At 44.8% G+C, this 24216-nt stretch overlaps 2 protein-coding genes across 7 annotated transcripts in view; one reads left to right on the forward strand and one right to left on the reverse strand.

The window, feature by feature from the left end:
* LOC132348188 (unconventional myosin-XVIIIb-like) overlaps positions 1–10334 on the forward strand; it is a 102590-nt gene extending 92256 nt beyond the window's left edge. Inside the window, exon 6 of the mRNA XM_059895490.1 lies at positions 9989–10334. The gene's annotated coding sequence lies outside the window, so the exon portion shown is untranslated. The remainder of the gene's footprint in view (positions 1–9988) is intronic.
* The window catches only part of SLC5A1 (solute carrier family 5 member 1), a 140272-nt gene that overhangs the window by 51854 nt on the left and 64202 nt on the right, over positions 1–24216 (reverse strand). For all 6 annotated transcript variants that reach the window (XR_009497373.1, XR_009497372.1, XM_059895487.1 and 3 more), the window contains 2 exons: positions 20530–20601; positions 413–517 (listed from right to left, as the gene is read on the reverse strand). Coding sequence is in view for 4 of the 6 variants with exons in the window: in XM_059895487.1 (XP_059751470.1) it covers positions 413–517; positions 20530–20601 (177 nt within the window). In the remaining 2 variants the exon portion in view is untranslated. The remainder of the gene's footprint in view (positions 1–412; positions 518–20529; positions 20602–24216) is intronic.

Here is a 24216-nt window from a genome sequence, read left to right on the forward strand (position 1 = left end):
GGCAACAGTGGAGAGGAACCTGGGGGGCTGCCCACTGACATCACAGCTCCTTTTGCTTCTTCCCTGGTTTACAGGAGTAAAATACCATTTAGAGAGCTTTTAAAATTAAAAAAAATAATAATAATGGAAATCTGGTGGTATTTCCAAACCTCTTGATATGGCTGAAAGGGTACAGGAGGGGTTGGCTTTTTAAAAGAAGAAAGAAACACTATCGCCATCAAATCAGTGATTTCTCGTGGTGGAAGGGGAGCAGGACCCTGGGGTTCCTGAAGCTGTGCCCCTCATCCATCTGTACTCCAAGGTGGCCCTGGGAGGTTCTCTAACATCTAGAACATCTCTGAGTGTAGACTGGGCTGGCTGACAGCTAAAGATCCTTCCAGCTCCAGGACACAGTGTCTCTGACGTTACTCACGTTCCATTCAAAGCCCCCAGTGGCGATGCCCGCAGCTGCTCCCGTTCCCGCCAGTCCCACAAAGTGGCCGCTTCCGATGTTACTGGCGAACAGAGAGGCTCCAATCTGGAAACACAAAGAGAAGGTCAAGTGAGAACTCCATGCTTCACCAGGACACTCAGGGGTGCACCAAAGATAGAAGAGACATGTCATCCAAGAGAAGGACAAGAAAGAGCAGAGGCCAGCCAGGAACTTGACTATGTTGGAGTCTGCCGGGACCACTGGTTCAGAAGGCAGATGTGAGGACTTGGGTAATAGCAAAGATAAAAAGGAGAGGACTGGGGAAGGAGTCGTGGGATGCATCCCCAAATCAGATCTCTGTGAGTCCTTTGTGAGCCCAATGCGCAACAGTCAAGAAGGCATGGGAAGCTCCACAGCCCGACCTGCCTCCTCTGGAAGTCTCCCCAGCGGCTGAGGGCTCAGGAGCAGGACCTGTGCCATTCATCTCTGTGTCCCCCAGCACTCCTGACTTGGGACCTTCACCAATACAGGATCTCAGGAAATGTGGACAGTTTTGTTGAAAGAAATCATTTAAAAGGAAGCCTCTGGACGTCAGTTACTTGTCATTTGTCAAAGAAGGCAGGGGGTAGAGCCAATAATTTCCAAGTGACTCTTAGCTGTTAAATTCTGTAATCACATGAGCTCCCAAGTAACAAGAGATGCTAATAATAATAACTCTCTAAGTCAATATAGTAGTTTTTTTGGCCGCACCACGCGGCTTGTGGGATCTTAGTTCCCCAACCAGGGATCAAACGCAGGCCCCGGACAGTGGAAGCATGGAGTCCTAACCACTGGAACGCTGTGGAATTCCCTCGATATAGTATTTTTATTTTTTTACAAAGGTCCTATGGATACATGCACAAAACACTGCATTTTTCAAAGATATACATATGTCTAAAAACATAGGTTAGAAGACAAATTGGAAGGACATATACTAAATATCCAAGAGTTGAAGCCTGGGAGAGGAAAGGAGAATGGGATTTTTTTTTTTTTTTAAACATCTTTATTGGAGTATAATTGCTTTACAATGGTGTGTTAGTTTCTGCTTTATAACAAAGTAAATCAGTTATACATATACATATGTTCCCATATCTCTTCCCTCTTGCATCTCCCTCCCTCCCACCCTCCCTATCCCACCCCTCTAGGTGGTCACAAAGCACCGAGCTGATCTCCGTGTGCTATGCAGCTGCTTCCCACTAGCTATCTATTTTACATTTGGTAGTGTATATATGTCCATGACACTCTCTCACCCTGTCACATCTCACCCCTCCCCCTCCCCATATCCTCAAGTCCAGACAATGGGATTTTTGAATAGGAGGTGAAGGAGAAAGTATCAGGTGAAACAAGAGAGGGATTTTGAACTGACCAATCATGGTACTGTACCATCAACTCAACCGCCTCTGAGGTCCAAGAGAACTCCAAAAAGTTCTAGAGCTTTTCTGTACCCAGGAGGAGAAGGCATAACAACATTTGATGATCACCAAACTAGTATAATTATCCCCAGTCTTGCTGAGCAATTGGGGGAGGCTGGTAGTTATTTGTCTAATATCCCTAATATGGTTCAAATTTGGAACAAAACACATTTCCCAAAAGGCAGATTACTCCAAGAAACTGTCCTAACTGTTCCTCGATATAAAACAGTGGGTGCTTAGTGCCATATGCTAAGTCAGAGGAGAGGGAGATCTCTGAATGCCGGGCCAGGAGGTCTCCAGAATGATGAAGAGACAGTGGTGTAAGTGCCTTCATTCATTCACTCAACAAATATTAACTTAGCACCTACTCAATGTGTTAAGTGCCATTCTAGACACTGGGGATTCCTGTATGAAAAGCACCACCACCAACAACAAAAAAGATCAGAGACTGGTTAAGTGCTGTGAAGAGAATAGAGAAGGTGTGATAGATAGAGTGACTGCTTTAGTCTGGGAAAGGTCCCTCTGTGGCGTGCCCTCTAAGCTGAGATCAAGATGATAAAAGAAGTCAACCATGCTGAGATCAGAGGGAAAGCGTTCCAGCAAAGCAAAGACCAACCCCCCACCCCCTGCCCAAGTGAGAAGGTCATCATGGTTGGGAAGCAGAAAGAAGGCCAGAGTAGCTGGAGTGTGGTGGGTGGTGTGAGATGAGGCTGTAAAGTTGGGAGGGGATACATCACGTAGGTCCTAGCAAGCCAGGATAGGAGTGTGGATTTTACTCTGTCTGATGGGAAGCCACTGGAGGGTTTCAAGCAGGGGAGGGAAAGGATCTAACTTGTTTTTAAGTATTGCTCTCAAGCATGTGGAGAGTGTAGTGTTGGGGGCAAGAGAGAAAACAAAAAACCATGTGGGAGGCAGTTGCTGCCTGTAGGTAACAGGGCATAGCGGCTTGGTCTCAGGTGGTGGCAGTTGAGATAAAGACAAGCATAGAGATTGGGGTACATTTTAGAAACAAAGTTGATGAGCCCTGTTGATGTATCAGACGTGGGAAATGCGGGAAAGGGTAATCAAGGGTAACCCCTAGATTCGGGACTTTAGTAACTGGTGGACATCATTCATTAAGACGGGAAACTGTGTACTTTGATTATTGCTGCTTAAGAGTTTAATATTTTGTTATCTGTACTTTAAAGTGTGTTGTACAACATATGCATGCTTGCCTTTGTTAAAAGAATAGGACCCAGTAAGCTTTGCATAAAGAAGTATATAACCATTGGCTCTGACCATAAGTGGAATTCTCATTGTGTAAAAATTCTATTGCTCTAGACTGCATTTCGTCCTCATTATAGCACAAACAGTAAAGTGCTTTGTGATGCAGAAGAAGAAGGAGGAGAAGGAGAAACTGAGAGGAAAGCAGGCTGTTTAAACACATCCACCTCCTCCTTCTCCTCAGAGCTTGGTGGGGATAACAGTTCACTTTTAATCAGGATTCCCTTCTGCATGTAGCCTGCCTGTCATTACACATTATCTTTTTTTTTCATTTACCATCTCTCACTTGATAAATTATTAAGCCTAATGTTATACTATTAAGAGCATAATTACCAGTAATGATTAACTGCATTAGATTAACCTTAAGTTCAAGAATTTCTCTCCAAGATCCCCCCAAAGGGGGACAGTGGTCTTTAAGCAGTTGTAGGCTTTCCTGAGGCAGCCCTTCACCATCTGATGGAATGGGGGCCAGGGGAGCTTTGGGGGTATTAGTCCAGGTTCAGTTCATTTCTATCATGGTCACTACTGTTCTCCAGTCGCTCACCTTGGCCTCATCCAACCTCCCCCGCTTCGCCCCATGACCTGCACTCAGTTATTTACAAAACCCTGACTCTGCCTTCACAATGGCATAGGCAGCTAGCACTTTTTACATCGCCCTTGTACAGGCTGTCATTGCTTCTTAACAGGCTTCGAGGTGCTCTCCAGTCTCCCCCCACCCATATGACATCTCCAAAGCACAACTCTGATCAAGTCACTTCCCTATTCAGAGACCCTTCCGGACCCCCAAATGAGCCTGCCAAGCAGTCTTTCCTGGCAGTTCCGGGTTTAAAGATGCAGTCTCAGGAATTCAGCAAGATTTCACGCTAAAGTTCCCTCCAGTGAGAAGGCAGCATGAGCTTAAAAATTAAAGTCTGAATGATCTCTTGCCCTCTTCCAATCTGGGTGATCATAACATCTGCAAGCCTCAATCTTCTCCCATGACAGGGTTGTGCAGGAATCAAAGGAGATTATGAATCAGTAATGACACACTCAGCGGGCCCTCAATCAGTGTCCTTTCTTTCCTCCAAGAGGACAGTCACTTCACCCTCAAAGACAGTTCACAAGAGCTACAATGGACACTGTTATGGACTGAACTGTGTTCCTCCAAAATTCATATGTTGAAGTCCTAACCCTCAATGTGACTATATTTGGAGATTGGGTCTTTAGGGAGGAAATTAAGATTAAATTAGGTCATAAGGTTAAGGCCTAATCTAATACGACTGGTCCTTATAAGAAGAGGAAGAGACACCAGTTCTCTCTCTGTCTCTGTCTCTGTCTCTCTCGCTGAATGTGCACAGAGAGAAGGCAGCCATCCACAAGCCAGGAAGAGAGGTCTCACCAGAATCAACCCTGACAGCACCTTGATCTTGGATTTCTAACCTCTGGAACTGTGACAAAATAAATTTCTGTTGTGCAAGCCACTCAGTCTGTGGTGCTTTGCCATGGCAGCCCAAGCAGGTTAATACATACATCATTGCTTTATCACCTACACTGCTCTGACAGGTTTTCACACCACCCTTCCTCTCACTGGAGCTTGTTAACAATGCTTTCATCACTCTGACCTCCCAAAAGCCCTCTCTGTCCACACCTCACCCATGTTCATGCCCACTTGGGAATCATGCCCCATCTAGGGAGTGACCTATGAAGCATCTTGTCCTTCTCTGTAATTTCCTCCCGCATTCCTTCTCAGTTCAGGATTTCAGACTTCCTCTGAAATTTTCCCAGCTTGACCTTGCTTCTGACTAACTTCTTTCCAGGCCTTCCTCATTCTCTGATGGGTCTCAAGAAGCCATTCCAAGTATTTAGATGGTTTGCTGTCACAGTGCAAAATGTGCTGGGTCTGACCAAACCCAGCAGGTTTCACAGCATGGTAATTGGGGAAATAATGTAATGTCACATTACAAAGAGAAAAAGACTATGTTTTCCTTTGACTTTAGGGAATTTACAATCATACTTTACTGCCTAAATTTCCTATCCTAGAAGGTTGGCAGGAGGGAAAAACCTAGGGAGAAATTAGAGGATCACAGAATCTTCCAGAACTGGATGGGCCCATAGATGTCACAGCTTGAATCCCCTCAGAAACACTCCCTCCCCCCCCCTCCCCCCATACCAAGTGAAGGTCAGCTTCTGGATGTGTGCCTCTAGTGACAGAGAACGCCCCACCTCACAAGGCAGCTGAATCCATAGTGGAACAACTCTAATGGTTGCAAAGTCCTTCTTTACCTTGAGCTTAAATCTCCCCATTTAGTCCTACTTGTGCCCTCTACAGTGCAACAGAACAAGTCAAATCTCTCTTCCACAAGCTAGTCTTTCCAATATCTGAGGACAGGGGTTGTACCCACCCTCAAATCTTCTCCAGGTTAAGCTTCCTCTTCTCATGTGTCTGCTTCTCACTGGCCACCCTTGTTGCTCTCTCTGTTGCCCTCAGCCCCACCTGTGTCCCAAATAGGTCTCAGACCCTGGGCCTCTAGACCAGTCCAGACATGGGTTGTCCAGAGCTAAGCAGGCTGCCCTTTTTGACTTAGCATCTGTTTTTAACATCATGTGGCTTCAAATACTTTTAAACCTGCCTCTCAGCCATGGGTCCTTGGCAGTGCTGAGGATGAAGCCAGTCCCTCTAATTCCCATCACTGTCAGAGAATCTGCCTCTAAATTATCTGGACCATTTAACAAGAATAGATTTCCTCTCATTGCAATTTAGATTCCTGATAATGTGGTTTGCCTTAACAATACAGTGGCTCTATCACTTAAATTTTTTTCACTTCAATCCCTCCAGGGTTTGGCACAAATCTGATGTTTTCCCATGAGCTTTCTCTAAAGGGAAAACCACTTAAACCACAAGGAAGACATCTGGCCAAATTCATTTCTCCATACCAACTATTAATGTCTGGAGTTGGAAGCTACCAGGGACTGCATCTACCTCTCAAACCAAAGGCAGACATCAGTCCATCTAGTGATCGCCCCTTCAGTGCTTAACTCAGCCCTAGAAATGGGCTCCCTAAACCATGCTACTCACAGAGTGCTCTGCGGGCCAGAAGCATTGGCTTCACCCAGGAGCTCAGGAGAGCTATGAGTGCTTAGTCCCCCCCTCCCCACACCTACTGAATCAGAGAAGTAAGGGTAGTTCTTACACACAGTGAAGTTTGAGAAACCTGCCCTAGACTGCACTGAAGCTCACTGTTCCTCCTTAAACTTGTTTTGACCTCTCTTTGGGAGCAGAAGCCAGGGACTAACTACAAACTTGGGATGCTAAGATGAGGTGGACAAAAAGTTTGGGGTGAAAGAGGCTCTCTCTCCAAAATCCCCTACTGAACTTCCGGAGTTTACCATGGCATTTGGGCCACCCAGTGGGAGACACTGTCACTTCTCTACATGCCAACATATAGCACATGGACTGAAACAAGCTTTGACGAGTCTCACTGGTGAACCCCAGACCCGGCAGGCTCAGTTGAATAAAGACTTCCAGAGTATCCTCATGCCATAGCAAAGTTACTGAGACATTTCATACGGAAGTCTACAGAAGCCACTCAAAGGCTTTGTGGGAAATCCTTCCACAATTTGTCTCCTCAAGAGAGGGGGTTATAAGACTTCCCAGAGCGTGACCTCAACCACCAGAGTCAATAAATATTGCTGACTGGAGGGCTCCTCTGCCCTGCCATGGCATGAAAATGGGAAGAGGAATTACAGGCTCTCAAGGGTCTCTGCAATCTAGCCTCATCCTCCTTCTCCAATCCCAGAAGCCCCTCCACACTCTTCCAAGTCCTGTATGCTCTAGCTAAATCACACAGACCCAGCCTCCTGGATATGCCCTGGGCTTTCCTGCCTCCTGCTTTTGTTTACACCATTTCCTTCTGCTTGGAACTCCCTCTCCATCAAGCTCTACCTGCAAAAACACTGTCCCAGTGACCAAAGGGAAGCCCAGTCCCATCTCTCTGCTGACACCTTCCAGAGCCAATCTCTTCCTCCTCTGACCTCTTACCCCACCTGTCGTCTGTTGCACTCTCCTGGTGCCTGTCAGGCCCTATTTTGGTAACTGCTTCCGTACAAGTGTTGTCCCCCAAATATCCTCTAGCTCTTGAAGAGCATTTCTGCTTCCACTTAGCATAGGACCTTTCTTGCACATGGCAAGCACTCAGTAAAAGTCTGCTGAGTGAGTGAGTGAGTGGGTGGGTGAGTGACAGCAAATCCTTGGAGTCTCCTCTTGAGGAAACGACAGGAACCATGGTGACCAAATGCCTTTGAGTTGCATTTATTCCCACTGGCTGCATGGAGTCGGGACTCTTAATGGGGACATGCCAAGGATGGCTCTCTCCTGAGGAAGAGGCAATAAACCTGTCCTGCCAGGCCCACACGGGGCCCGTTAAAGACAGTGGGGCTGATTAGAGACTCTAAACTGCTCTGAGATGTCAAAAGGGTGACCTGTAAGCTCAGTGTTAGTGAGACCAAGACCTCAAGGGGGATCCGACCTTGAGGGTTAGTCCATCAAATAGGCAAAAAATTTTAAATGATAATATTTGGTATTGGCAAGTAAATAGTCTCTCCCATATAGTTCTGATAGAAATGTAATTCTGGAAAGCAGTTTGTTGGCACAAATCCAAAGATCATCTCCTTCCACCATACGATCCTACTTTTAGTATTCTATCTTAAGAAATTATCAGAGATGCAGAGAAAGACTTATTCTTAAGGATTTCCTTAGTATGTTCAATGCCACCTTATTTACAATACAGGAAAGTTGGAAACAACATCAATGACCAACAATGGGAAAACCACTGGATAAATTAAGGTACATACTTAGGATGAAATATTACACTGCCTTTAAAATTATAGCTTTGAAGAATTTGTTATGAGGAGATGATTGTCACAAAAATGTCAAATAAAAAAAACATACAAAGTTATATACCATATGATCCCCAAATTTTTAAAGATAGATAGGCAGATATAGAGACAGAGATATCCAAATTAAGCAGTGATTATCTCTGGAAAAGAAAACAGTAAGTGTGTTTTTGTATTTTTCTAAATTTCCCAAAATGAGTTTGTGTAATTTTATAATCAGAACACAATTCTTTAAAACCTTTAACAATAAAGGGCAACAATTCCAGGGTGGTCTCAGATTAACTTGTAGAGCCTGAAGTCTCAGAACAAAGCATGCAGGGAAGTTATGTATTTGTTTCTGGGGTTGTAGAAAAAGACATGAAAATATCATTGAATGCTAATTGAAAATTATGTTTTATATGACATAAAATAGAAAATAGGAAATATATGGGAAAGCTTATTACTTGCCAACACTCAGTCATCTGATGTTAGAGCAGGGATTACCTTGGAAATAATTAAAGTCAACCCTATTCTTTCAAATGAAAACAAAATTAAAGCCCAGAGGAAGAAAGTGATTCAAGTTTACACATTCATTTTTTCTTTACTTCCACACCCTTAGCAAAGTAAGATAGTATGTGAACACTCAGGACCACTAGCTGAAGAGTCAAGAATTGCCTAAAGCAACAGACAATGGCTCTGTGTGTGTCCCTAGCTTTACCATCAGAGGTAGCCACTGGATTGAAAAAACAGTGCCCTGTATATGCCTTGAAAGCACAGTTAAACGGTGTGCCTGCCCCCCACCCCCTCTTCTTCCCCTCCTATTAAGCACACTGAGAGGATTCCCACCCGGTTCTAATCTTGGTCCAGTGGTTAGGACTCTGCGCTTTCACTGTCGAGGGCCCAGGTTCAATCCCTGGTAGGGGAACTAAGATCCCACAAGCCATGTGGTGCAGCCAAAGAAAAATAATTCTTGGCTCTGCCAGGACAAATTATGTGACCTTGAGCAAGTCACGTTACTACCCTGAGCCTCAGTTTTCTCCACTATAAACTGAGGATAAGAATACTTCTTAGCCTATTTCACAAGGGTGTTCTCTGGCTTAAATGAAGTGACACGTGAGAAATCTTTAGGAAAGTTTTACCCCACAAAGCCATACTATTCAGAAGAAATATTAATGATGCTTTTACATAGCCCGTGTTTTGATGGAGTTCCCTGAATTTCCTTAGACAGAGTGGTCATTTTCTCTTGGAGGGAGCAAGATCTTTGTAGCTTAAATGGAAAATGCACTCAGCTAATTTCAGGGAACGACTTTCTTTGTTAATGGATCATATAACACCCAGAATGTCCAGAGCTCTGGAGATGGCTTCCTGTTCTCAGCTTCTGTCTTTCCTTTAAGGAATGCTACCAGGATATCTCAGGGCCTCCTCTCCACTCCTCTGGGCTGTGCTGCATGCCTCCCTCGAGATATCCTCAGACAGTGGTTCTCAAACTTTGGCATGCACCACAATCTACACTCAAAATACAGGATGTCCACTTAAATCTGAATTTCAGATAAAAGAATGCATTTTTTAGTAAAACTATGTGCCAATATTGCGTGATACATACTTATACTAAAAAAGCATTCACTGTCTGAAATTCAGAGTTAGCTGGCCAGCCAGTATTTTTATTTGCTAAATCTGGCAACCCTAGTCAGAATCACCTGGAAGATTTGCTAAACCACAGATGGCTGAGCCCCATCCCCTCAAGTTTCTGATACACTGGTCGAGGTTGGGGTTGGAAATTTTGCATTTCTAACAAGAACCCAAGTTTTTTGTTTTTTTTTTTTTTGCTGCTGCTGCTGTGGATACCACACTTTGAGAGCTCCATCCTAGGAGAAAAAGAAAGGGAGAGAGGATGACTAACTTACAGTGCCTCCTTGGAGGCCAAGTGTTGGGCCAGGCACTTCATTCACCTTATCTGATCATGCTCACAACAGTCTGTGAAGTGCATATTGTTCTCATCTTCATTTTACAGGTAAGAAGTCTGAGGATCAGAGCAGTGACGTGATTTGCCCAAGGTCCCACAGCCCAATGTGACCGATGCCCAAGGGACAGAAGAAGAGGCCAGAGCACCACGCTGTCTGTCCCCCTTCCTCCCCAGACATTCCCTTCTGAACTTCCCTGAAGGGGCACAATGCAGTCAGACCCCCCAACCCACCTCATCGACTCATTGTAAATTCAGGAACAGCATGTGTGTATCTGCATCACACTTGTATTTCCGATACTTCCCTCATCCTCTGGTGAACTGGTCTTTAATCTAAATTAATATCTTGGGGCAGGTGGTGGTGGTGGGATGAATTGGGAGATTGGGATTGACATATATACACCAGTATGTATAAAATAGATAACTAATAAGAACATGCTGTATAAAAATATAAAATAGAATAAAATACAAAACAAATAAAATAAAATAAAAAAATTTTAAAGACTCCAAAGAGCTTATGAGGATTATATCTATCTATATTTATATTGGAGCTATAAAATGAGAAATTGAAAGAATATGTACTTATGAAATCATTTAAAATAACAATAATAGACTTATTATATGATAACAAAAAATAACATGTATTAATAAAAAGTGACTCTATTTTCCAAACTAAAAATAAATAAATTGATTAATTAATTAATTAACATCTTGGTTCCCTTAGTAAGGAATCTTTTCACAGGGGAAGTTTGAAAAGGTTTAATCTTTGACCCTTGCCATCTCTTAGGGAATGACATTTCCTGGATTGGGACAGAAGAGAAGGTGGGGCTCACATATTCAGGCTATTTAATTTCAGAGACTCGTAAATATTTAGACACAGGTGTTCTCCAGAGTCATCATAATCTCTGTTTACCCTATGTCAGCTCAAAACGGACAATGGTGGCCTTTCACTTATTATCTTCATGAACTCTCTCTTTGCCCCAACAGCCAAAGGGGCGTGAAATCAGGAAACCACTGCCAAAGCTGGCATCTTCCCACAGGCTGTTGGCACAAAAGGGGGGTGAGGTCTTCTGTTGGCATTTATAGGTCAAGGAGGCTGACGACCAACCCTCTCACCAGCTCAGACGGGCTCATCCTTGGGATGATCAACAACTCAGGGTCGCTCACCTGAAGGGCCTGATCAATATGCATGGTCTCTCCCCTATGCTGGCCCTCTTTCAGTTCCCAAGTATCCAAGGCTCCTCCTCACCTCAGGCCTTTGACAATTCTGTTCCTTCTGCTTGGATCGCTCTTCCCCCAGTCTTCCCATGGCTGCCTCCTTCTCATCTTTCAGAGCTCAACCTAAATGCCCAGTCCTCAGAAAGGCCTTCCCTGATCCTCTTATGTACATAAAGACTCAAACACATTTCCTTCTTAATCCTCACCACTATTTGAAATTTCAGATACATTTTGTAAGAATGTGTGTCACACACACATACACACACACACACACACAAATATATGCCAGCACCTAACACAGAATGTGGCACATAGAAGATAATCAATATGTAAATGTAGAATGAAATAATAGCAATGCATATATGGATAAATGATTGAATTCACACTTTAAGAAGCAGCATCTGGGGACTTCCCTGGTGGTCCAGTGGCTAAGGCTCTGCGCCCCCAGTGCAGGAGGCCTGGGTTAGATTCCTGGTCAGGGAACTAGATCCCACATGCCGCAACTAAGAGTTCGCGTGCTGCAACTAAAGATCCCGCATGCCTCAATGAAGATCCCGCCTGCAGCAGTGAAGATCCCGCTTGCCGCAACTAAGACCTGGCGCAGCTAAATAAATAGATAAATAAAAAGAAGGAAGATCTGGAGATGAGATACAATAATAAGGACAATGATGATGATGATGATAAGAATGTCCAACTTGGGTAGTACTAACTGTATACTATTCTAAGAGATTTACATGTATTAACTACTTTAATCCTCAAAACAACCCTGTGAGGTAGGTGCTATGACCTCTATTTTGAAGTTGAGGAAACTGAGTCAGGAGAGGGTAAGTAACTCAGCCAAGGCCACAGAGATAGGAATGGATGGAACTGGGGTTAAGACCAAGGCAGCCTGGCTCCAGAGCCTATGCTCTTAACCCCAACTCCAAATCACCTCCCTCGCATACAGTTCATCCAAAACAAACATATAGCTGCAGCCAACTCAAAATGTGCCATGCCACTGGTAGACAGGGAAAGCCCAGACACATTTCTAACATGAACAATCCAAAGACTTCATCATGGCTGATAGTTTCAGCACTCTTCTGACCTCAACCAACTAGAGATATTGATTATAACTTACTTTTCCCTTTCTCTGTTGGCAGAAGTGCTAATGTGTTAGAGAATGCTGGGAAGACAGCCAGAGGGAAAGGAGAAGCCAGGAGTTTAGGTATAAACTAGATGACAGGAACTTGGCTACACACCAGTCAACTGAGGCCTTGGAACACAAAGGACACATGGGATGGTGAGTGCCTGTGCATGAATCAGAGAAACTCCTCAGAGGAGACCAAGCCTTGAAGAATTGGAGGGAAATGGGTCCACCAAAGAGAGAGAGAGAGGGAAGGATGAGGGGGAGAGAGCAAAAGGAGGAGGAAAGCAGAGGGGAGGAAGAGGAGGAGAAGGAAGAGAAGAAAGAGGAGGAGGAAGAGAAAGAACTGGTCCTTCAAGAGTAAGGCAGTCACTGGCATGCTAAGCAAAAAACTCTCACCACAAAGGAGACACAGATATATGGGAACTGACAAGTTTTGCAAAATCTTGACTTAAACTGAGAGAAACCAAATGTTTGAGATAGTGAGGAAGCACGGCCACACCAGACTTTACCAAGGAGTCCAATCTGGGCTGAAATCAGGCACTCTGATTAGGGCCAGGCTTGGTTTTCCAGTTTTACTACCATGAGCCAAGAAAAAAAAAAAAAAACCTAAAGAAAAAAATGTTCTGTGTACATAGGAACAGAAACGTGGAGCACTGCTGGAAGCAGCCTTTCACTTGGACTCAGCACCCTCCTAACCTCCTGAATTCTTTCCACCGCCTACACAGTGTGGTCACTGCATCAGAGAGGAGAATGCAGGCTGACGGCTCAGGTGACATCAACAAAGGGATCCAGTATGAGGGTCTGGGGACATATCCCTCTTCTCCCTCTCATTCCTTTAATTCAGCACATACTAGATGCAAGGCCCTGGACTAGGTGGTGGAAGAGATTAAAAAAAAAAAAAAGATTAAGAAAAACACAGGCTCAACCCTGGGACAAATGAAAGCACACACAGCTACATGCAATCAAAGCAGGAAGACAGGGCCACCTGGACTTGGCAGTCACTTCCACCCAGGCTTATGAAGGTCAAGTACTTGTCTGTCTCCCATCTCACATCTTCCCGACCCTTGCTCCCTTGGCGAGCTCTCTGCCTCTCCTGGGTCCATTCACCTTGTTCCTGCTCTTCCTCTCTCATTCATGAGTTCTCACCTAGGTCTTAGGCCTGCCAGCCTCTTCCAGGCCTCCCGGTGGCCACTCCAGTAGCATCCTAAGTGGCTGAACTTTGATCTGATCATTAGGTTTCAGAGACTTAATCAGATACATTTTACTCAAAAGAGTCTAAGAAGTATGAGAAGCTGTCCTCTTTCCTCAGAGAAAATTTCCATCAGGGTCTCTGGTCAAACCTAAATGAAAGAATGTCTTGGTTTTCAGAGAAACCTGTAGACTGTACCTATAGATCTCATAAATTTCCATCTCAAAGGATAAGGAAAAAGAGACGTGAGTAACCAGAAGAACAGGGAGAACCCTAGCTCTGCTGTTATCTTGTGTGAACTTGGGCAACCCATGGGGTTAATCATCATTCTTGCTGGATCACTGAGGATTCAATCAGATAGATGATTGAAAAAAGAACAATAGCTAAACCTGAGAGTTTGTGTGCCAGGTTTTGTTCTGAGACTGAGTGTGCATCCTCACAACAACCTCAAGTAACTACTGTTATCTCTGTTATATGAAAACAAATGTAAGGCACACAGATGTTAAGTAACTCAAACAGGGTCACACAGCTAGTAAGGGGCAGAGGCTGCATTTGAACCCAAGCAGCCTGGCCCAGACCTGAACAAGAGGTCAACAAACTAGAGCCTATGGGCCAAATCTGGCCATCCTCCTGTTTTTATAAATAGAGTTTTACTGGAACACAGCCATGCCCATCCATCTATGTATTGTCCATGGCTGCTTTCATGCTACAGCAGCAGAGTTTAGTAGTTGTGACAGAGATATTTACTCTGTGGGCCTCTGCAAAGAAAGTTTGTCAACCCGTGACCTAAACCACTGTGATATACTCCTCTCTGATGATTCTTTAATAGTAAAGGAAGGAAAGAAACTGGCTATTGAGAGACACACAGCCATCACATTTCCACTGGCGATGGACTGGTTCGCATGTACACACCCATTTCCCCCATGCTTGTTCCTTCCTCTGTGGTGTGAAATCTCAGCATTTTAGTCCTGGAAGAGGCTTTGAGATCTCAATCTTACTGTTTCGCACACTGAGGAGACTCTCTTGAGACTCAGAGAGGCTGATGATTTGCCTGACGTCACAAATCTAGGACAAAGCAAGTCCTCTGGCTCCTTGTGAGGTCCCCATTCCCTTTAGAATACTTACTTCTTAAGTGTTTGAAAATGCCTTGGGTGTTGTTGAAGGGTTGGCTCAGCCCTGTTGTGCTCGCTGCTCCCATGGACCTGGCTCTGCCAGTGGTCCTGACTGGTGTGACCAAACTCTCTTCCAAAACAAAAGTTCTCCGTGGGGCTGTGTACCTGGAGCTCTATCTCTCTGAGTAATTTCTGCTGCCACTAGCCAAGGCATGGAGAATTTCCCCTTCAAAGCTCACTTTCCTGCTTTCACGTCTCCCACATCCTCAAAGAATCATTACAGCACAGCATCCAGGCAGTTGTTCATCAAAGGCACCAAACCATGGTGCCAGCCCGCAATTACATAAGGTTTCATTTTACTCACGAGGTTTCGTGTTTCTCAGTTGGCTTGGCTTGCCTCAATGTGACTCAGGTTTCTGGGGCCCTCCCTGCCTGGCCCTCTTTGTGAGCTGACCTTCCTTTACCCAGCCCTGGAGTCCTTGCTCCTCCTCCCAATGGTCCCTCACTTCTATCCCTAGGCCAAGCACAAACTATTTCTCCCTCTTGGCCTCATTAACTTTTTAGGAACGGGGTCTTTTTCCAGAGTGCCTAGATCTCCACCTGTTACAGGTCACAACTGCCGCATTCAAAGTCACTGAAGCCCCCAGGAATGCCCCCCAACTGGCGTCTCCTTTATCCAATCTTCTTTCAGATTTTATGAGCTCCGATTTCCACCTGCTTTTCTCATGGGTGACTATCCAAGCCCTTGGGGCCTCAGGTGTATCAATCCAAGGTCAATACAAGTCCTTTCCTCCTAAAAATCCCCTGGGACTATCTTTCCGAAGCTTCTCTGGTTGCTCACGCATTCTACAGCACAAAGCAACAGGGCTAAAGGCAGATGAAGGAGGAAAAGTGTCCCCTTGGAGGCTGAGAGAAATGTCAGCTCCAAGAGCCTGTGGCCCCTGTGATGTCCTCCTTGGGCCAGCACATTTGAGGGCAGATATTCTGGTTATAAATTTATAGACCAATGACAGGCTTAAACTGACTTTGTATTTTAATCCAAAGGGAAATTTAGAAGCATAGTTTTGTGAATTCCCTGGCAGTCCAGTGGTTAAGACTCTGCACTTCCAGTGCAGGGGGCACGGGTTCTATTCCTGGTCAGGGAACTACGATCCCGCATGCCCCGCGGCCAAAAAAAAAAAAAAGAAAGAAAGAAAGAAAATACAGAATGTCTTGGCAGGTCCCAATTATCTGCACTACCTATTCAGGTATTTTTCTCTCAATGCTCACCCAGAAGGATCCCCTCCAGCCTGGCCAACATCAGCACAATGGCTTGAGCGAGGACAAGGACGGCTGGGAGAGGCACACATCCACCCAAGAGAGGTCCCCAAACCTCTCCTCCCCACCAGGGTGTGGGTCCCTCAAATGTCCCTAAAACCTTGGGGGGGTGCCCCATATTTCCCACGCACGTGCTTCTCCTTTGCACCCAGAAGTGCAATTGAACTGGTCAAACCACACGTCCCAATTTGGGGACTGCAGAAGGCAGCCATATCCATTTAAAAAAAAAAGAAAGAAATATATTCTTTCTGAAATATAGTTTTGATGCAGTTTAAACTATTTTTCAATTCTGGAGAGAAAGTAGTTTGATTTGCATTTTCTTACATGCTTTGTTGTTCTTTCAAGTGTGTACTACAATAGTTTTAAAATCATTTTAAATTTTAGGATGGAAATCATCATGCTTATTTTTCTTCTAAATGAGCAGTTTTTAAATTTTGTAAGTCAGCAGAACCTTGCCCTCAAACAAAATCTTAGCAGATTCCCCTCATATAAAATAAATAAAAGATGGGTTGCTGGGAAGGAGAGTGAGGGCACCCCTGAGGCATTTCTACAGCGCCTAAGAGTTGTAGTGAACATATTTTTAAAGACTGCTACCAGGGAGGGGGAAGGGTAAGCTGGGACGAAGTGAGAAAGTAGCACTGACATATATACACTACCAAATGTAAAATAGATAGCTAGTGGGAAGCAGCTGCACAGCACAGGGAGATCAGCTCTGTGCTTTGTGACCACCCAGAGGGGTGGGATAGGGAGGGTGGGAGGGAGGCGCAAGAGGGAGGGGATATGGGGATATATGTATACATATAGCTGATTCACTTTGTTATACAGCAGAAACGAACACAACATTGTAAAGCAATTATACTCCAATAAAGATGTAAAATAAATAAATAAAAGATAAAAACTACTACCTTAGAATATAACCATACTTAACTGAATCAAAAACACCAACTATTGTTAAGACATACCACGGAGCACGAAGAAAGAAAAAACACTGCCACTTAAAGTATGGCATGCCACTGACTGTCAGACACAGTCAATCTCAGAACTGTAAAAATGTGGTCAATGTGTAGCTGGAATTGATGACTTACAGTAGTATAAATAAATTACATATAAATCGTGTTCATATACTCACACAGTCAATGTGAAAGTTAAATTTAAGTGATGTGGTAGCAATATCTTCACATAAATGCTAGCTTCCATTTACTGGGCACCAGACAAGTGCCAGCTGGGGCGTTGCCCTGACACTCTTAACCTTCCTTCCATTTGTTAATGTTCCCATTTACTGAGCACCTGCCAAGCACAGTGCTGAGTGCTGCACATGCATAATCTCATTTAATCCTGACAAGAACCCTCCAAAGTACATATTATTCTCCTGTTTTATAGAGGGAGAAACTGAAGCTCAGGGAAGTTCAGTGACTTCCCCAAGGTCATACAACTAGTAAATGAGGCAGGTCAGATGAGCTGACTTCAAAGCCCATACTCATTCTACTCTAGAATTTTCTAGAATTAGAGCATTTTCAGAGTTGGGAGGGACTTAGAGGTCATTGTATCCCCATTCAAGAATCCCCCTTGCAGGGGCTTCCCTTGTGGTGCAGTAGTTGAAAATCTGCCTGCTAATGCAGGGGACACGGATTCGAGCCCTGGTCTGGGAAGATCCCACATGCCGCGGAGCAACTAGGCCCGTGAGCCTCAACTACTGAGCCTGCACGTCTGGAGCCTGTGCTCCGCAACAAGAGAGGCCGCGATAGTGAAGAGGCCCGCGCACTGCGATGAAGAGTGGCCTCCGCTTGCCGCAACTAGAGAAAGCCCTCGTACAGAAACAAAGACCCAACACAGCCAAAAATAAATATAAAAATAAATAAATAAATAAATAAATAAAAAGATTACTATTTAAAAAAAAAAAAAAGAATCCCCCTTGCCAGGATCCCAAATAGATGTTGATATTCTCAGTAAATCTGACCAGATAGGGAAGAGTCTACCCAAACCAGTGATTATCAAGCCTGTCTGACCATCAAAAGCACCTGGGAAGCTTTTTTTAAATGCAGATTCTTGGGGCCCTCTTCCAAGGTTTTTTAATCTAGTAGGTCTGGAGTGAGGCCCAGGAATATGTATTTTTATTTTTATTTTTATTTTTATTTATTTATTTTTTATTATTTATTTTTGGCTGTGTTGGGTCTTCGGTTCGTGCGAGGGCTTTCTCTAGTTGCGGCAAGCGGGGGCCACTCTTCATCGCGGTGCAGGGACCGCTCTTCATCGCGGTGCGCGGGCCCCTCACTATCGCGGCCCCTCCCGTTGCGGGGCACAGGCTCCAGACGCGCAGGCTCAGTAGTTGTGGCTCACGGGCCCAGCTGCTCCGTGGCATGTGGTATCTTCCCAGACCAGGGCTCGAACCCGTGTCCCCTGCATTAGCAGGCAGATTCTCAACCACTGCGCCACCAGGGAAGCCCAGGAATATGTATTTTTAGAAAGCACATCCAGGTGACTCAGATACATGGGCAGGTTTACGAACGATTAATGTAATCTCGTGAAACCTTAGATGGAAACTGTTGTTGGAGGAAGAAAAGTCAAATTTCAGCCTCATCAAGGAAGCAGGAACTTCTGCACAAAAGCGGAATGATGCCATGTTTCTCTGTTGGTTAGAATAATCCAAGACATGAGTAAGGAAAACAACACCCACCGGAAACCCCACATGAACCATTGAAACTTACCTGTTTTGGGTGGGGCTAATCCTCTCATCACCCAACTCTCAGCCCAGACCCAAACCCAGGTGCCATCAGGAAGAAAGACATCATCACTGGTTAAGATGTGATGTGTTCCCAGGCCTAGCCCAAAATGTATATCTCCTACGGGTGGTTCTGCCCCATGCCTCTGCCTTCTTGTTGGCTTCTCCAAGACCCAGAGATTGGAAGCTAAGGCCTTATCCCCAATAAATCAGCCCTAGAAAGTTTACATGAAGAGATATGAGTTTCCTGTTAAAGAGGGAGGAAGGAAGAGAAAAGAGGTCAGGATGCAAACCAAGGCTGGATGAACACATGGCAGGCTTACTCTTGGGGGCACTGAAGCATTAGATGGGGTGGGGGTACACTGGTTTCCAAACAACTAAAGTAAACTTCAAGGTCCTATTCAGTTTTCTAATTCAGAAAATCTCAAGTCCACTGAGATTTCATGCCAGCCTTGGCTGTGAAATCTGTAGAGCAGCACTGTCCAATAGAACTTTCTAAAATGATGGAAATGTTCTAGATCTGCAGTGTCCAATATGGTGGCTACCATCTACATGTAGCTATTAAGCACTTGAAATATGGCTAGTGTGACTGAGGAAATAAATTTTTTATCTTATTTTAATTTCAATTTAAAAAGCCAATGTGATTAGTGGCTATCATATCAGACAGTGCAGTTCTACAGGGACTACTCCAACCTTGCCTTGAACTTTGCGATCAGAGCTGCCTATCCAACACCAGCTTTTAGGAAAGCACCAAAGTCCAAAGCATGAGAAGATAAAATGTGTCAGGAGAGACCACCATGAGGGACTCACCACAGGAGTCAGCATCTGCCCAGTATTCTTGGCCAAGGGTAAAGCAGAAGTGACTTCAGGGATAACATTAGCAACTGTGAAGATGCCAATTATTAAAATCCATCCCCAAATAGCTGATCAAAGGCCAAGTGCAGGAAGTGGCATGATTTCCTCCTACCTTCCCTCTGTTCTGTGTATACGACAGTGACAGCCTCCACTTTTTTGCTTCTCTTCTTCCATAGCTGTCTCTCTCTTCTCATTGTATGTACACTTCATTACCCCTGCCCCTTTCACCAGCCAGTCCTGCTTGTATCTTACGCCCAAAGAATTTCACAATTTGGCCAATCTGGTCAACCAGTAGTTTCGATGAGAACTCTGGATTGAAATAATCATTGGGCTGACTGATAACCCAGCAGAGCCCTGTGCTGTTAGGATGGAAGGGCCCTTCCAGTTTCTCTTCCACCCATGCACATGTCCTTTGATTGGGATACTTCTGCCTATGTGCAAGTGTCAGGGAAAACACCTCACATTTATACAAAATACAAAATCCATCAAGAGATGAGGAAAACTGTAACTGGGGACAGTAGGGGGCTCCTTCTCCAGCCACTCTACAAATGTTTATTGAGGGCCTCCTGTGTATCAGGCACTGTGTTACGCTCCTGAGATAGGAGAGATAAAGTCTCTCCTCTGTGGGTCTTAAAGTAGCAAAAAGGTAGCAAAAGAGCTACTATTTATTGAGTTTCCACCCCACAAGCAGTCTCCGCTTCTCATCATACTCCTGGAAGGCAAATATTACCAACTCCCATTTTATAGAAAGAGAAGTGGAATCTCAGACTTGCCCAAGATCACCTCGGACTGTGTGCTCTTTTTGCTTCTCCACACTGTCCTCCTTGTGAAGTCTTTCCTCTGTTTATCCCTTGGAAAAATTCCAAGTGTTATTTATTTAAAGGCTATTCCCTTACCGCAAAAGATTAAGGGTGCCCAGAGACCTGGAGAGCAGGTGACCCATTATCAGGGATCTAAGGCAGGAAGAAAGAATCACCATCACCCAAAGCCAACAAGAAAATGGCCTCCTATGGGAAGTATCATAGTTCAGCAAATAGTATTTCAGAGAAAACTTACCGGCCACCACACCATACTTCGTCCTGCCAGGAAGAAGCCTCCAACAGTCCCACGATTAGTGGAAAACATGGCCTGGGGAGGAAGTGTCAAAAATTTAATAGAAAACTAGAACAGAGTAACCTTGCCAGCCAAGAGGACCAACCCCATCCCCTATATACTTGCACTTTCTTCAACCCACTTCACTTTCTGAAACACTTCCACATTCCTACTTCCTTGGAGCTCAGAAGACGGAGGCAGGAACCTATATTTGACAGACAATTAACACAGATTTGTTGAGCTCCCTGTGCGCTAGGCAGTGCCAGGGAGAGCATAGCTCAGATCTTTCTGGACCCCTGGCAGGGAGCCTTCCATAGGTCATAGTCTTAGGGCCTCTATAGTGGTTTTTCTGGGAATAGCAAGGGGACCAAGAGCCCCAAGAAGCAGGGGAGGTAGCTAGGGCTGAAACAAAAATAAGTTCCAAGGAATCAGGTTCTGGCAGTTGGTCAGGGCTAGACCATTCTGAAGGTCATTCTGAAGTCGAAGCAGGTTGATACCCTCCAGGCATGGTTGGAGGGACAGGAAAAGACGGTACGGAGACCAGACATAACACTTCCAAGTTGGTCTCAGAAATGAAGAGCTTAGAGGAAGAATGTTAGTGTAAAGACTAAGTAGGAAGCTGGACAATTCAGCAAAGATATCGGGGATGGAGAAAAGGTGAGGAGAGGTGTATCTGTACAGAGGCTTTTCCTCTCTGGAATGTTCATACCCTCATCTCCTGCATACCCATCTTTCAAGGCCCCTCAAACACTACCTTCCCCATGAAACCTTACCAGACACTCCCCCACACCTCCTCCCCTACAGCCTCCCCGCCAACCCCCCCCCAAAATAATCTCTCTCTCCTGTGAACATCTAGCAAACTCCATCTATACCTCATTCACAGCCCTTACAAATTTTTTACTTTGTGTTATTAAATTACAAAATTTTTCCAGCTTTATTGGGATATATTTGACAAATAAAAATTGTATATATTTAAGGTGTACAATGTGATGTCTGGGAGAAGCTCCAGAACGTCAGATCTGAGCTCAGTACCAGGAAGAATTTCCTCACCATCAGAACTGTCCAGAGATGGAAATAGCACCACTGGGGTAAGTTTCTGCTGGAAGTATTCGAGTGAAGTGCTAACAATTTGTCAAGATGATTTTGTCAAGTGGTTTAAACAAGATACTTGAGAATAGGATGAAGAGGGTTGAATGCAATAAACTTAGGCCCTCACTTTATGAAAATACATGAAGAAAGAAGAAACTCAGCACCACCGGGACACTGTCACAGCAGTGCAAGTTGTGATAAGGACCATGGAGAGGGTATTCCCAGAAAGGACAGTGTCTTAGGGAGGGGGAAGGGTGAGATAGTAGAAAGAGCATTGCCTTTGGCCTCATGAGACCTGGGTTCTGGTCCCAGCTCTGGGGCTGATTCATCTGAGTGACTTCTGGTCACCCTCTCTGATCTTCACCTGTAAAATGGAAAGGTTGGGCTCCCCCAGGGGCCATTAAGACTCAGGCATCCAATGATGCTATTAATGCAAATGACTGCATAAGGCAGGGGTCAGTAAATTTTTTTCTGTTAAGAAAAAGGGTCGGGGACTTCCCTGGTGGTGCAGTGGTTGAGAATCCACCTGCCAATGCAGGGGACACGGATTCAAGCCCTGGTCCGGGGAGATCCCACATGCCACGGAGCAACTAAGCCCGTGCACCACAACTACTGAATCTACACTCTAGGGCCTGCAAGCCACAACTACTGAGCCCGCACTCCTAGAGCCCATGCTCCACAACAAGAGAAGCCACCGCGATGAGAAGCCCACGCACCACAACGAAGAGTAGCCCCCACTCACCACAACTAGAGAAAGCCTGCCCACAGCGACGAAGACACAGCACAGCCAAAAAATTAATTAATTAATTAATTAATTATTTAAAAGTGTCGGGTAGTAAATAGTTTAGGCTTTGTGGGATACATATGAGCTCCACTGCATATTCTTCTTGTTTGGTTTTGTTTTTTCCAACCCCTTAGAAGTGTTAAAAAAAAAAATTCTTAACTTGTGAGCCATACAAAAATAGGCTGTGGGTCAGATTTGGCCCATGGGCTGTAGTTTAACAACCCCTGGCACAAGGGGTTTTAGGATATCTTAATGAAGTCTTCCAGAAGGAATAAAGTCAGAGATTCAGCCTAAAAGGATACAAAATCCCTCCAGAAACAAACTGAGAGGTGGTGAAAGAAAAATGGAACTACACCCTAAAGAAATAATAAACTCAAGCCCAAATATGATTGGATGAGGCAGCATTGGAAAAGGATAAAACAGAACAAAACAATATTGGAAGAGATGGGGATGGTGACAGAGGGCCTGGATCACTGTTTCTGCAGCCCAGGGATCATGCAGGAGTCAGGATGCCTGTCCCTGAACCAAGCCACCCTTGACACTCCAACAGAAAAAGAGGAATGTAAACTGGAAGAAATCCAGCACGTTATATGATCAGGGTTTAGAGGCAGTGACTAATGAGGGAAGACTAAATGTAGACAAACACTAGCAGGCTCATTAAGTAGCGTTTAACAAGACAAGTGATACTAATTCACAGATACCTGAAAAATGTAAACACTGTAATCATCAGGACTGGTAGGGTTAAAATGAGATTGGTTAGGGGAACGGAGATTATCAGCAATCGTCTGGGAAACAGGTGGTACAGCACATCTAACAGATGATGGATTCCCATCTTGCCTGCAGCACTTACAAGCTGGGGTGGGGGGAGGAAGGCAGGCAAGGTGGCAAAGCACGTGGTGCCATGGAAAAACGAGAGTCAAGAGACCAGATTTCCATGTATTGCAACCTTAGGCAAATCACAACCACCTGGGGCTTCAGTTTTTCATTCTGTAATGTGGGGATTAGCATTCCTGCCCTCCTTATGGCTTTTTTTGAAGATGTCCTACCCAACTGACAACTTTTGTCCATTTTACTTAAAAGGATAAAAATCATTCAGGGCCTGGCTCATATCCTGGAGGGCAAACGATAATAGTACTAAAAAAGACTCCTAGAGTCCATAAGGAGCTTTCAGATACATCTCTGCAGATCCTCACAGCCACGTGGGGTGTCACAAGAACAGGTAAGATTGTACCCATTGCACATTTGAATAAACTGAGACTGAGGGGGGTTACCAACATCGCAAGGCTGGAACGTGTCACACAGATTCCTTGTGACACTTTAGGTTTTCAGTCACATCTGGTTTCTACAATTACTTTTTTCTTTTTAAAAATCAACACTTCCTTTTATCTCTAAAAAAAACCTCTTGGCCATGAAGGGGTTAAAGCCCACCCTCCTCTCCTCTAAATCAAAAGACTTCAACCACCTGTTAGCACCCCAGCCTCCTGGCCTGCGGTCCCCCATGAAAGCCTTTGAGAGTGACTGGAATATGTTAACACTTAAAATACCTCTCTTCCAGTGGCTGGGTGTGCCAGCGTCTGTCACAAGTGAAATTTCCAAGTTCAAGACTGCTAAGAACAAGTTTCTCTGGTTTGGTGTGTCCCATAGTCCCAAAAGGGAGCCACACGCATTTTCCTCTCCCCAGCACCAGGCCACCCTCCAGTCTTCCTCCTCCTCCTCCTCTTCCTGGGCCCAGCTTTTCCAGCTCTCACTCACTCCAGCCCCTAGATCCCAGGGCACAA

This window comes from Balaenoptera ricei, chromosome 14 (genome assembly GCF_028023285.1).
Source record: "Balaenoptera ricei isolate mBalRic1 chromosome 14, mBalRic1.hap2, whole genome shotgun sequence".
In the NCBI taxonomy this organism is placed as follows: Eukaryota; Metazoa; Chordata; class Mammalia; order Artiodactyla; family Balaenopteridae; genus Balaenoptera; species Balaenoptera ricei.